At 42.6% G+C, this 12815-nt stretch overlaps 1 protein-coding gene across 3 annotated transcripts in view; it reads right to left on the bottom strand.

Moving 5' to 3' along the window:
- The window catches only part of CHL1 (cell adhesion molecule L1 like), a 449119-nt gene that overhangs the window by 153559 nt on the left and 282745 nt on the right, over positions 1–12815 (bottom strand). For 2 of the 3 annotated variants that reach the window (XM_086939199.1, XM_086939197.1), the window contains exons 7-8: positions 10076–10123; positions 6706–6817 (exon numbers count right to left, since the gene is read on the bottom strand). In XM_086939199.1, the coding sequence (XP_086795325.1) occupies positions 6706–6817; positions 10076–10123 (160 nt within the window). The remainder of the gene's footprint in view (positions 1–6705; positions 6818–10075; positions 10124–12815) is intronic. The other variant, XM_086939198.1, reaches the window with a different exon arrangement.

Below are 12815 nucleotides of genomic sequence, written 5' to 3'. Positions count from 1 at the left end.
ACCACGCCATGCATCTGTTACCTGAGTGTGTGTTACCCAGTGTGCTAAATGTTGGGTGAGGAGTGTTGAGTGCGCCTCCAGCATTGGTGGGTAAGAGCAGTTCCTTTCAAAGTCTGGTATACATTGAAGTCTCCTCCTCAGTAACTGGGAGCTAGTGCATTGCTGAGCAAGGCTCGTGTGTGGGACTGCAAAAAGCAGGCCTGATTTGTATCAGGGGCATATAAAGAAATAAAGGATACTGGGAGCCTGTTCAAGAACCCCTCTAACACTGCATCTCTCCTCTCTGGATTCACTTCTGGTGCCACCCGAATAAGTGCACCCTGGCATAACGGGAATATGAGGTGCCTACTAGTATGCCTTGCCAGCGTCTGTGCATGCTCTCTAAGTCCGGTGCTGTCATATGTGTCTCTTTTATAAGTGTGACCTGAACTTTGCACCTACGTCAGTATTGGTACAACTGATAATGCTTCACAAAGCTCGCCAGCCCTCTTACATTCCACGTCAGTATCAGGTACTGCGTTACAGTCCCCATGTCATGCAGCATACAGCATGTCATTGTGCAGAGATTCAAGTTTGTAACACTGCTTCCTTTAGTCCCCCACCACTATTCAATCCCCCCACCTCATGTCCTATATAACATCATCTCCCTCCATTGAATGGTAATTTAAAAATAAATGCATAACAATTGCCAATCCCCCACCCCCCTCTTAGGCGAGTATGCCAACAGGCGGCCAGCTTACTACTCCAAGATGAAACTAGAAAATGAATTTTTAAGATAGTCATAGTCTGTGATAGTGTGTAGACATAGGGTAGTGTCAGTAAAGCAGCACCAGTGACAGTGGTCTGTGCCAACCATAGCCCCCACCCATATAAGCAATGTATCATACCTCAAACAACCCTCCTTTACTCCCTTCTACACAGGGCCAGTATCAGGTACGAGTCACATCTTTACTTATGGCTATATCACAAACTCCGATGTCTGAGGAGTGACTCTTGGGGCCCCTCCAAGCAGTTGATCAACTAGCGCTGTTTGGCTGTCATGTGTCTCCTCGTCTAGGCTGCTTTTCATATATTCGGTTGGGGTAAAGGTAATCGCTCTTTGTTCCAACTCTGTAACCACCTGTTCCTTCGAGGGGCCCACTGTGAAGCATGTTGTTCGAAAGCATTGGTGCTGTTGCGTTCTCCTAGTTGGAGTGGTGTCTGAAGATCCAGGGGGTGGGGTAGCTATTCTTTTGCAGAAGGTGGCATTATCCCACTGAATAATTTTCAGTGTGGCTAGGAGTTGCAATGCATATTTGATACCATGTTTGTGGAGGCACTGTTTCACTGATAGAAATTAAGATCACTGCCATTGCACATCCAATGTCAAATCCGGAAAGATGTTGACTTGTGCGTTCTCCACAGTCCATTGTCCTCTGGATCGTGTGACTTGCAGTATGTGGTCTCTGTCTCTATATTTAAAGAGGTGGGCCACCACCGAACGTGGTGGAGCTTCTGGGGGAGGGGTTCACCTGGGACTCCATGGGCTCATTCCACCAAAAAGAAGGATGAGTATTTGCCCAGCAGGATCGTTGTTGAGAACAATTTCTCAAGGTAGAGTTCTAAACTGGGGCCTTTGACTCCTTCTGGAAAGTCTATGATCCTGAATTTGTTTCTTCACAACCTGCAATCTTCATCTTCAACTTGTCATCTGAGATGGTCTACCTCGTCCTGCAAGGTGTTGAGATACGCAGAGGTATCTGAGACCACTGGCCTAATTGAGGCTAGAGCAGATTCTGTGTTCTCGTCTTATTCCTTACGTTTTTAGTGATCTTCCCTCAAGAGGCCCATCTCTATTCACAAAGTGTCAATCTTTGGTTCTAATGTAGCTTTAATGTCCAGCACAGCCACTAGTATTTTGTCAAATCTGCGTGAGTGAGTGGCTAGTGTGGTCTCAAGTGCTAACCCTGCTGGCCGCTGTGTGTCTCCTTCAGCTGTGCCTCCTAGTGCTTATCCTGTTTCAGGTGGACCGTGGTGACTGTACCGTGGTATGGTGTGCTGCCCACGGGGGTCTTGGTGACTGGACACAGTAGATCTTGGCACACTTAGTGTTTCTCATTTATTTTATTTGTCCAGGTGAGGTAAAGGCTACACGCTGCACAAAGACAATTCTATGGGTGCAGTATCCCACTTTACCTCCAGAAGGAGCATGCGGGGAGCAAAAACCATGTTGCTTAGATGTGAGCCAATTTACGCTGAGAGTTGAACAGAAACACCCTAACCACACCATACTGGTGCCCTTCATTTGGCAGGGGAAAGTACCCAAGGTTTTAGGCCCAGTACCACGTGGAGCTGAGAAGGTGTCTCTGGTGGTTTATCATACACAGGGGGGAGTCGAATGTCCAGTACTCATCTGGAGAGATGTGCACCTACGTCAGTCTCCGCCTGTTTAGGAAGAGGGCCCCATCTCCTCACCTTTGATGATCACAGGGGAGAGTTGAGTCCCGTCATGCATCTGATGGTATAAGGCAGTCACGGCCCCATGTGAAGCTTTGCAGGCTTTACAGGGTCAGTGCGGTCACCTTACCAACTTTTTTTGTTTACGGCCCGGCCACTGCTCAAGCTCATCAGGCATTTGCCTGCACTATCGCCTAGTCTATGTTGGAGTGCAGGCTCTAGGCAGGGGCTGCAGGTCTCTGATAGGGCCATGGATCATGTGTCCTGTTGCTGGCAAGGGAAAAAGTCCTGGAGTGCAGTTTCGAAGTTTTCCCAGATTTCCGGTGCTGTCACCACTAGGTAAGTGTGTGCTTGCCGGCAGCTGCTTCCTGTGGGTGCCAAACCCTCTAGAGCAAGAAAATGACTACTCCTGCTCCTACCTGGTTTCCAAGGGGCCTCCCCAAGTCCCAAACACGATCAGTATGTAATGTGGATAGGTCAGGATATTTATGAAGAGGCAGAGGGCTACAGAGCTCCACATTCAACATCTTTGCCACGCCCTCTCCCTCCCCCCAAGTTTACAAACTTGAGTGCATTTACATTTTTGTACTTCATAACTTCCATGGTAGGAAATTGTTGACACTGAATAGTTAGGTACAGTGCCAGTTGGAATGTTTCAGCCCTTTGTTTTCCAGATATGACAGTAAAAGAGGAGGCAGAACACTTTGTGTGGTGGCTCTGCTTGATGTAAAAGGGTTAAAACTGCTGTCAACCAATTAAATGTACATCTGAGACTTCAAATTCTGTATCTGAATATGCACAACCAGTGACTCATTTGTAAAAGAAAGGGAGCTGGTTTCCAAAGCTCTGCTCAGAAACCCACAGCTGGTGTAATTAGATGTCATCATGCCCAATACCAAAGGTGCACATGCTTGAATCCACCTCATGCCACTTTAATGCACGAGACATTCCATTCCCCTTTATAAAGGTTTTCCTGGATTTCTTTGCCTGCATCTTTCTGCTTAGATTTTTCCCTCTCTTGCTCTCAATAAATGTCAGATGCAGCAAAATAAGTGCTGGTCCCAAAAATGAGTGCTGCTGGACTAGCAGTCAACCACCGGCTCATATTAAGCACTGTGTACATCAGTGATTCTGGCACAGTATATCAATGACTCATTCTCGCACACTTCAACTCTGAGGCAGTATGTCACAGTGCAGCCTCTAGGGTCTTATGAAGATGAAAACATAATGATGCAGGCCAAAGCTACACTCTCTTGCATTGTTTTTTGTTTTTACCGCTAAGTTGCCCTACACAACACCTTATTTTGTTGTCCCCCAAAACGCCAATGTGAAAACGCTAAAGGCTCTCCAATAGAGCCCTAGCTTCCTGTAGATTAATAGAATAAAAAAGGCAAACTACCTGTACTCTTAAACTGAAGTCCACTGACCCTTGGATACAAGAAATACATACCAGGGAGTGACAAGAGCTGACACACTGCTTACCTGATTCCCCGCCTACTAACTCCAAGTGGCCATAAACCAAGATGCTCTGAATGTGTTCGAAAAACTGCATTACGGCTGGTTGTTTTTGAGGTACAGTGCATATTTGGCATACGAAAGCTGCTATGTGTGCTTGAATTACAAATCAGTGTATAGTTTTCCAGAGAAGAACGAACAACATTAATTTCAGTGTGGGGAACCAACCATTGGTTAAGGTACTTCTTGACTTGTATCTTATCTAACACTCCACCTGCTTTGTCCTACACACGTGCATTGTACTTCACAGCATTATTGCACATAAGTGCACCTTTAATTGTTTCTCTCACGCAAAAACACTTTTATTATTCATAACATACGTGATCTTGAGCATAACATAAATCACCACTGCGATCCTTTTTGCATTTTACAGAATCATGCATCTTTGCTAAAATCCCATATGATAATCAAAAGACTAATAAACAAAGATTGTTTTAAAAATAACATAACCTTTTTCATGTACTCTTTCATATTTTAGAGAACATGAAGTGAACATGAACTGAAGGCACTGAATTGTTATTTTCAATGATATTTTATATTTTTAGAACCTATGTGCACAGTTTGAAAATAAAGTTAACCTTTTTGGGTGTCCTTTCTTATTTTACTTATTGGCATGGGTCAACAAGTTTCAGGTTTGTGCGTGTTCTTGGTGGCCTTCAGAAAACATTTGGACTCAGTTAATTTGAGGGTATATGCTTTAAAAATTCTGCTATTGAATGTGCTGCGGAAGCCTTCTGGTCAGATACTGGAGCTATGGGTATGATTACAGTAATTGAATTATGCTCTGTGTGGTTGGTTGATTCTGAATTTCGAATGTTATTTGTGAAGAGGACAGGATGTTTATGTTTTCAATTTAATAGCATGTTTTGTCTAGAGTACCAACTGCAACAATACAGCTTTTTAATACCTGGTACACGATAACTAAACATGCAGGTCATGAATTGCTTTTGTCTTTATGGTTTACTGAGAAGAAAGGCAACGAAAGACTGCAGCAAAAATATTTTGTGATGTACTGTTGTTATTCGCTTTTGTTATAGAAGGGTCTTCATTTCAGAACAGTATCCTTCAAGCACCACATCTGATATCCAGTGGCGAAAAAATACTCTCAGAGGGTAGTACAAAAAACTTAATTGAACAGTAAACACAGCGATATTGACAAGTTTTGGTTGCCCTGTGGTCCTACCACCGGTCTTGCAGTAGTGACATATGGAACAGGATCGAGTTGTCCTGCAGAATGTGGCAAGAGCTCATGAGATGCCCACCCTTTCCATCAAATTCTACCCACTTCCAATACCAGGCCCTACATCCACCCAACAATGCTCTCTCACATAGGAAGGACTATATTTTGTGGTGCAGAAGATAGCCTGTCAAACATACTAAAAGGGGAGGGAGTTTAGAATTGAGGCATACACCCCCCTAAGGTTATTAAATTGCCCATACTCAGCAGTAAGGATCTTATCTCCCCAAGTATTTTTTTTAAAGAAATGTTAAAATGTTAAATGCTTTCCACACTCGATCCGATGAACTTTGGAAATGTTTGAACCTACAAATCTCTGAATCACCTGAAAATCCAGAAGGCTGTTATTGGAGCAAATAGGTTTGTCTAGGTCTAGTAGTGATCACCACTTACAGTGTTCCATTTACAAGCAGTTCTATTTACTGAACATTTATATATATTGTTATAACTTCATATTCCACAGTATATGGGACGATGTTCACATCAACTGCAATGTGGTATTACAGTCCTAATAAGCACAATCATGAACCACTAGCAATAACCAAAGTTTGCCACCAACCAATAAGATCAGACAAAAAAGAACCATCATTGATTCAGACTTTCTCTTTATAGCTTTGAATCAGCCTAATGTTGTTTTTACTAAGGACGGGCCCACTTGCGGGGTCTTTGTGACCTATTATTAACAGAGTATAATACGGGCAACTATTAGGGGGATGATCAATTAAGAACTATAGTTCCCATAATGCACAGTTCCATATGACCATCCATTTGGAGGGAGTGCAGTAGCTAAATGGGAACGTCATATGCACGCATCCTTCCCTTGAAAAGCCTCTGAAGAGAAAGCTGAGGAGCTTTCGAAATGCATCAGGCAAACCTACAAGGAGGCTGTTGATGGCTGTAAGCGGTATCCATCCATACCATGGAAAGAGAGTTCTCTTGCTGCTGCTGGCTGAGTGTGACTCAACTGATGGATACATCTTGGAGCTGAATGTTTTCTTTACTAATCCACCACGTGTATACTCATCACTTAGCATCGTAACACAATACAACATTAATTCAACATATTTATACAGCAAGTTATAGGCAACTTTGGCTTTGCCAGACTTAGAAAGTACTATGGTTTTGTGCAACCGAAACAGGCCATCACAATAAGCACTTTGAGTCTGTTGAGGCTATACTAGCTGCATACCACACTACCGTTTTGTGATAGACTATCAGAACACAGTATTAACCTAGCATAAAGCAATCAGTTACTTCAGTATAGTTCAGGGCAACATTGATTTAGCTTTTTAGAGTACAAAAGTGGCTCAACGTATGATTATATATCATGGACAAAGCTATCACTGTACATAACTGAGTCAAGTTATCACTGTGCAGCATTGAATCATAATAGAGCAGTCTGATATTTACTCATGCTATCACAATACTTAAGAGTACAACATGGCATCGTTGATTCTGCCAAATAATAAACTTTATTTGCACATAAAGACAGAATGAAATGACGGGGAGAGACTTACAAGCCTTCAGAAATGCACTCAAGGACCAGGGTGGAACCTTTGATGATCACTACCGTAGAGAGGCTTCCACGCGGTGTCAACATATTTGGCCGTCTCTCCTTAAGGAAATTAGCTGCAAAAGAAAAGATAGTGAGACTGTGTGTTCTGCTGTGCCAAAAATGATGCTCTGTAGTTTGACACTCACATAAGTAAAAACTATGCATGTGCATTTCATTTGAGTTCGAGATGTGGATGTGAGCCTTTATCAGACCTTCTCAAACCAGCTTGGATTATGCAGATAACCCAAAACCAAGCCAGGGACGCACAACTTCCTTGAATCCCCTTGAATATGCACTCTACATGAATAGAGTCCAGAGGGTGCATCTTTCCCACTTGAGAGCCCTGTTTGAGCATCACCTATGCATGACCAAACCAGAGCTCACAGGATCTCTCCCAAGCCTGACACATTAGAATGCTCTTATTCTATAAAAGGAGAAACTGAGATGAAACTCAGCCCGTCTACATTTAGTTAAAAACCGAAGATCACTGCCTCAATGGTAGTAGTTCATAAGAAAAAGGCAGAGACTACAATCATGGAAAAGGGACGCTTTTATAGGGTGTGTTTCCTTAACATTATTTTGCAAAGCAGACTGAGGAAACCGGATGTATGACGTTACAACGCATACTTTTACTCCGCATACCATTACAACGCGGTATTCACAACGCATACCATTACAACGCATAGCGCTTTGGGGTGCTGGATAGTGGTAAGTATAATTTACTATTCTAACTCTAGTCCCCGTGGACCCTAGGGAAGGTGTTGGATAGTAAATTAAACTTACCTCTTATCCTAGAGCGCCCCCCAGCGCAATGCGTTGTAATGGTATGCGTTGTAATGCCTGCGTTGTAGTGGTAGTGCGTTGTAAAAAATGCGTTGTAACAGGTGCATACCGAGGAAACCCATTCACATAAGATTTCCTGAGACAGTAAACCATCAAAAGAAGACCTTTAGAGGCATCAAATCATTCAGGCACCTCTCTTGGCACTTTAACACTTTAACAAAAAGCCAGATACTTTAAACTATTCACAACAGAGCCTAGGAAGCCAAAGTCCCCGCACAAAAGAAAATAGTACCGCAGAACCAGGCATAATTTACTAATTTTGAAATACTTGTAACAATAAATCCTGGAATAGATAACGGTGTATCTGAGAAACCGAGAAAAGTACTAACACATAGACTCAAACACTCTACAGCATATATTATGTAAGTGCTAGCATATTCCCTCGGATGACTTTCTATCCTGCTTGTGACCCAAATGTCAAATATTACCTCGAGTATGTCAGGGCCAGCATTTTGCCATGGTTACCTGCCCAACCTCCCCCTATGCCATGCCTACTATTGCTAATGCCAAGAAATGAATTCAGTATGGGACGACTAACATTGTGTACGAAGAACTGCATCCAGCATGCCAGCACCTTCATCTTGCTGTGGGTGTCCTGAATGCCAAGAATTACCTCTAGTCTGCCGGTGAAAGCATTTTTGCCATGAGTGCCCATTATTCTAAGAACGGCCTCTAATATGTCAGTCCAACCATTTTTGCCATGTGTGATCCTTATACCAAGAATTACCTGTAGCATGCCAGGGCCACCATTTTGCCACAGGACCTCTTATGTCAAGAATTGCCTCAAATATGTCTGAGCCAGCAGCAGACATGTAAGCTCATTCACATGCTAAGATACACACACACACAATGTTGCTAGCTCATGCTCACTTACATTCACTCACTCATATTCATTCTAACTAACACTACCTCAAACTCTGTCGTACTGGTTCATTCTCACTCACTCAAACTCACTTGCACTCACAAACTCTACCAGTCTTACTATCACTTAGTCCCTCATATTCTCACTGACTCAATCTCGCTCACTGATTACCTAGCTTTCACCCATTCCCAGGCACGTTGCCTATCAGTCACTCTCATTCACTTTCACTTGCACATACACCCACATGCATGCACACACTCATGCACTGTCTCACTCACCTGCTCAAATAATATTTCACTCTTACTGCCTCACTCACAGTCTCACCCTGACAATGTCTCAGTCGCACACTGCCTCCTTCAAACACTGATCACTCACATGTTCACTCACCGCATCACCCACACTATATCGCTAATGTACTCTCATTCACACATGCACATGCTGTCTCACTCACATGTTCACTCATATAGTGCTATTCACACACTTTGCTCACTCGCACATTCACCTCTTGTCTCATTCACATGCAGACTGTTTCACTAACAAGCGCATTCACTCACTCACCATCACACATTAACACACACTGGCACGCACAGCTTTTCCCACCATGCATACAAACCGACACATGAGAGCATTTTCACTGCCCCTCAGTGGTCCGCACCGGTCTGCTGCCGCATCTCAGCCGCTGGTGCATGGACGCTTGGGGAGGGGCATGGCTCCCTCCCGAATCAGGATCTTGAGCAGAAAAATGAAAGCTGAGACCAGCTTTCAGTCTCTTGCTTCTTCATCTCATCCTCTCCCATCTAGTCACACGGTTGAGTGAGGTCAGAGAAGCTTCTAATTCCACCCCACCACATGATAGAATGGTAGAGAGTGAGTTGAGTCTGATTGACAGGTAGCACTGGACACTACAGGGCAAAAGCCAACGGCATTGGTGAAGCAGCTCACCCATGGGTTGACACCTAGACGCATCAGAGCCCTGAGACAAGGGTAAGGACTTCACCAACTATGACAACGTGTCTCATGGCTGGCGCAGCCTCCCTTATGCACCTGTGCCACCATCACAGAGGTTGTATGCTGACCTTTACTCCCAACAAGGGTCGACATTTTATTTATTATACCAAAAGTGAATAATTGGATATTATTTGGTATTGGTATAATTCAAATGGGGCAAAAACAGAGGGTTGAGACCTGATGCCCATATGGACGAGCAATCATTGAACTTTCTACAGTACTTCAAATAATTGTAATCGAGTATTGGTTATTGTCTGTAGTACTATTACTTTTAAAGAAAGAGATCCACCAATTTTCTACTTTATGACAAACATTTTCAGTTAGAAGATTCGGATAATAGCGTATAGTGCTACGACGCATTTTAGGCAGTGCTAGTGCCTAGCTGAGGTACCATCAATACTTGTAAATCTGCAGTGGCACACTATAAGCACTAGAAGTTCTATAGAGATCCCAAACACATTTGAAATAAATAGTTTAGATGTATGTTCTGTAGAGCTGTGTGTACCAGAGAAGGTCAGAACAGAAACCGCAGGCCACTGTGCCACATCAAGCCAGGAAAGGATCAAACAATGTTCTGAAGTTCTAGTCTCATACATGAAGTTTCATTTCTGGCACTCACCCCTGGTGCGGGCGGCATGGGCGGAGTGGGAGGAGTTATCATGCTCAACTGAAACAGAACAAAAAAGCAACACAAATGAAACAATGAGTATGGAATAACTCAAAACATGAAGCGGTCTGTTGGCCGAACATCCTCAATACAAAATGTAGGCTAGAAAGAAAACCAGCAGGATGAGGAAAGGCAGGATTTTTAGAAAAGCACACAAAAGTGGAGGGAAAGAAGGACCATTGGGGATGAGGGCAGATGAGTGCAAGGAGACAGCATGAAATGTGCAAAGTCAACAAAAACAAAAATAGGCAGGAATGTGAGATATATCATACGACTAAAAAAGGGCTGATAGAGTGTTAGTCTGAGAGGAAGGAAAAAAGAGAACTGGGCAAAAAAGATAAGGACTTGGGAGAAATGAGTGGAAAGAATAAAGATTATCTTCAAAAGAGCAAAGGTTGGCGAGGGGGACAGAACTGTTTGGTTTAATTACAAAGAATCACAACTTTCCAACCAGATGGCTTTAAATTGGGAATCAAATCACTCCAGTGAGAAACATGCTGTCCATTCCACCCCATTTCTCCGAAGACTTCAGCCAAGCAATACATGATAACTAAATCTATTTGATAGTATATTGTTCCAATACTATCATAACATCCAAGGCTTGAAAGATGGCCCAGAGCTCAAGGAAACTATGGTAACATCCCCTCTACAACACTCTAGTATTTAACTGGCCTAGACATACATATTAGACTACATAGGAATGTGGAAACTGTACATTTTCCCAACCCTCCTTTTATTAAGTAAAATGAAAATCATCCACGTAAAAGTGGATTGTAGTAAAAAGGCTTAGAACCTAAAACAAATTACAGCCATGCATAATGTAACTTATAAATTGACACGGAATGACTATCATTTTTCTAATACAACATGCGCCTGGTGTGTCCTTACAGATGAAACATGATGCAGACACGAGCTTGCAGATCTACTTCTACATCTTAATGGTGACAAATTACATTTTGGAAATGGTATTAAATTGATGCATGCACCGTTTTCGATTGTGATTTTATGTCATTAAACTTGATGACTCTAACAAATGCTACCCCTATAGGCTGAAACTTTGATAGAAGGCCATCTGGATATTTTATTTAGAGCCAACCTGAGACGGGACCATTTATTCGCCCACAAATCCCACGCGATGGAGGCGGTATGTGAATCTCTGTTCAGATTTGTGAATAATTTTGGACATAAACCTCCCAAAGAATTGACCATGTTATATATAAAGTCAAATCTGTGGGCACATACGGTGCTGGAATGTAGGGGCATATGCCTTGAAAGACCATTTAAGTAGTATAACATAGGTTTTTAACTAGGCTTTTAGGACTCTCCAGATCCACCTTTAATGTCGTAACTCGTAACAAAATGGGTCTAGATTTCTCAGAAGACAGGCTGAGCTTTTCACCCATCATGCTGTGAGTTAAAACTTGGCCCACCCCAGAGTTAAGTTGAACTCCCGAAATTGTGGAGGATTGCCTGAAACAGACAAATATGCTAGCGATCCCATGGATCAAGTACCTAGGATGATCCAGTCTCCTCAGTGAGATAACCACACGTGCGAAGACCATGGTAAAAGACATATGCTATGACCACAGAGATAAGAGGAGAATTAGGAAAGTTTCAGATATGGTTACTGTTTATTCATACACTCCATTGTCCATCTGCGAAGTGATGGAGCCCTATATATCTTGGAAAAAAGGCTCCAGCTCACAGAGTCAATCTAATCCGCCATTTTTTAGTGGTATTTCCCCTTTCTGAGACTTGGTATGTTTTTTTCCCTGCTATCTATGCGATGGTATGTTAACACAGTCCATTAAGAAGTTTATGTTATTTTGTACTTTATACTCCGATTTCAGAACCCGTTTTTTATGTCCAATTTTATCAGAAATAGGTCTTAAAAAACACCAAGAAGGTTTATTGATTCTACAACATCTTGAGTGTCCAACAATCTACTATACAGTGCTAAATTGGATTACTCAGGCAATAAGTCATTATTTGTTTTAATATGCACTTTTATGGTCAGGTTGCTGACCGATTTAAGAATATTTGAACTTGAACTTGATAGAGGACAACATTTTGTGATTTTAAGAGGATGTTTATTCGTCTCATTAGATGGATAATGGGTTCATGTATTTGTGTGATGCATGCCTGTGATGCAGATAGAGCCGACACTGAAATTTAAGAAACAGGTTTTTCCAGTACCTGGCTCGAAGATGTTAGGCCCTGCAAAGGACTTGCAGGAAGGAAAAAGAGTAAAGAGCACATTTACTACAAATGGTCTCAGAAGTCACTATAACGTAGGGGGTCGAAGTGGGATGAACTTTGGTGGAACATGGTGCCAGGTTTTAGTTTTCTTACAATAGGACTAGGCAATTTCCCTGACACTATTATCAGCTACACAAGACATATCCTGCATTTCAAAGGAAGACAGAGTACTGTATTTTTAAAAACTCTTGAGCCAGAAGTGCCTCATCTTTCTAACACGGAGAGAACAAAGGAACTGCCTGCCCAGACCATGAGACTGCAAGGAAAGAAGTTTAAACACCTGATCCGTTGCCTGTAGGTGCAGTGACAGAAAGGCAGCACGACAGTACAAAAATCCTGATTGAGCTAGTGCTAGGAAAAGTGATGTGCTTAACTGCGTCATTTGACAATGCAACATTTCGCAAGAGCTGCAATACAAGTCTAACAACTTGGA

The sequence above is a fragment of the Lissotriton vulgaris genome, chromosome 9, assembly GCF_964263255.1.
Source record: "Lissotriton vulgaris chromosome 9, aLisVul1.2, whole genome shotgun sequence".
In the NCBI taxonomy this organism is placed as follows: domain Eukaryota; kingdom Metazoa; phylum Chordata; class Amphibia; order Caudata; family Salamandridae; genus Lissotriton; species Lissotriton vulgaris.
The sequence above is the reverse complement of the archived record's forward strand: the minus strand, read 5'-3'. Positions and strand labels throughout refer to the sequence as shown.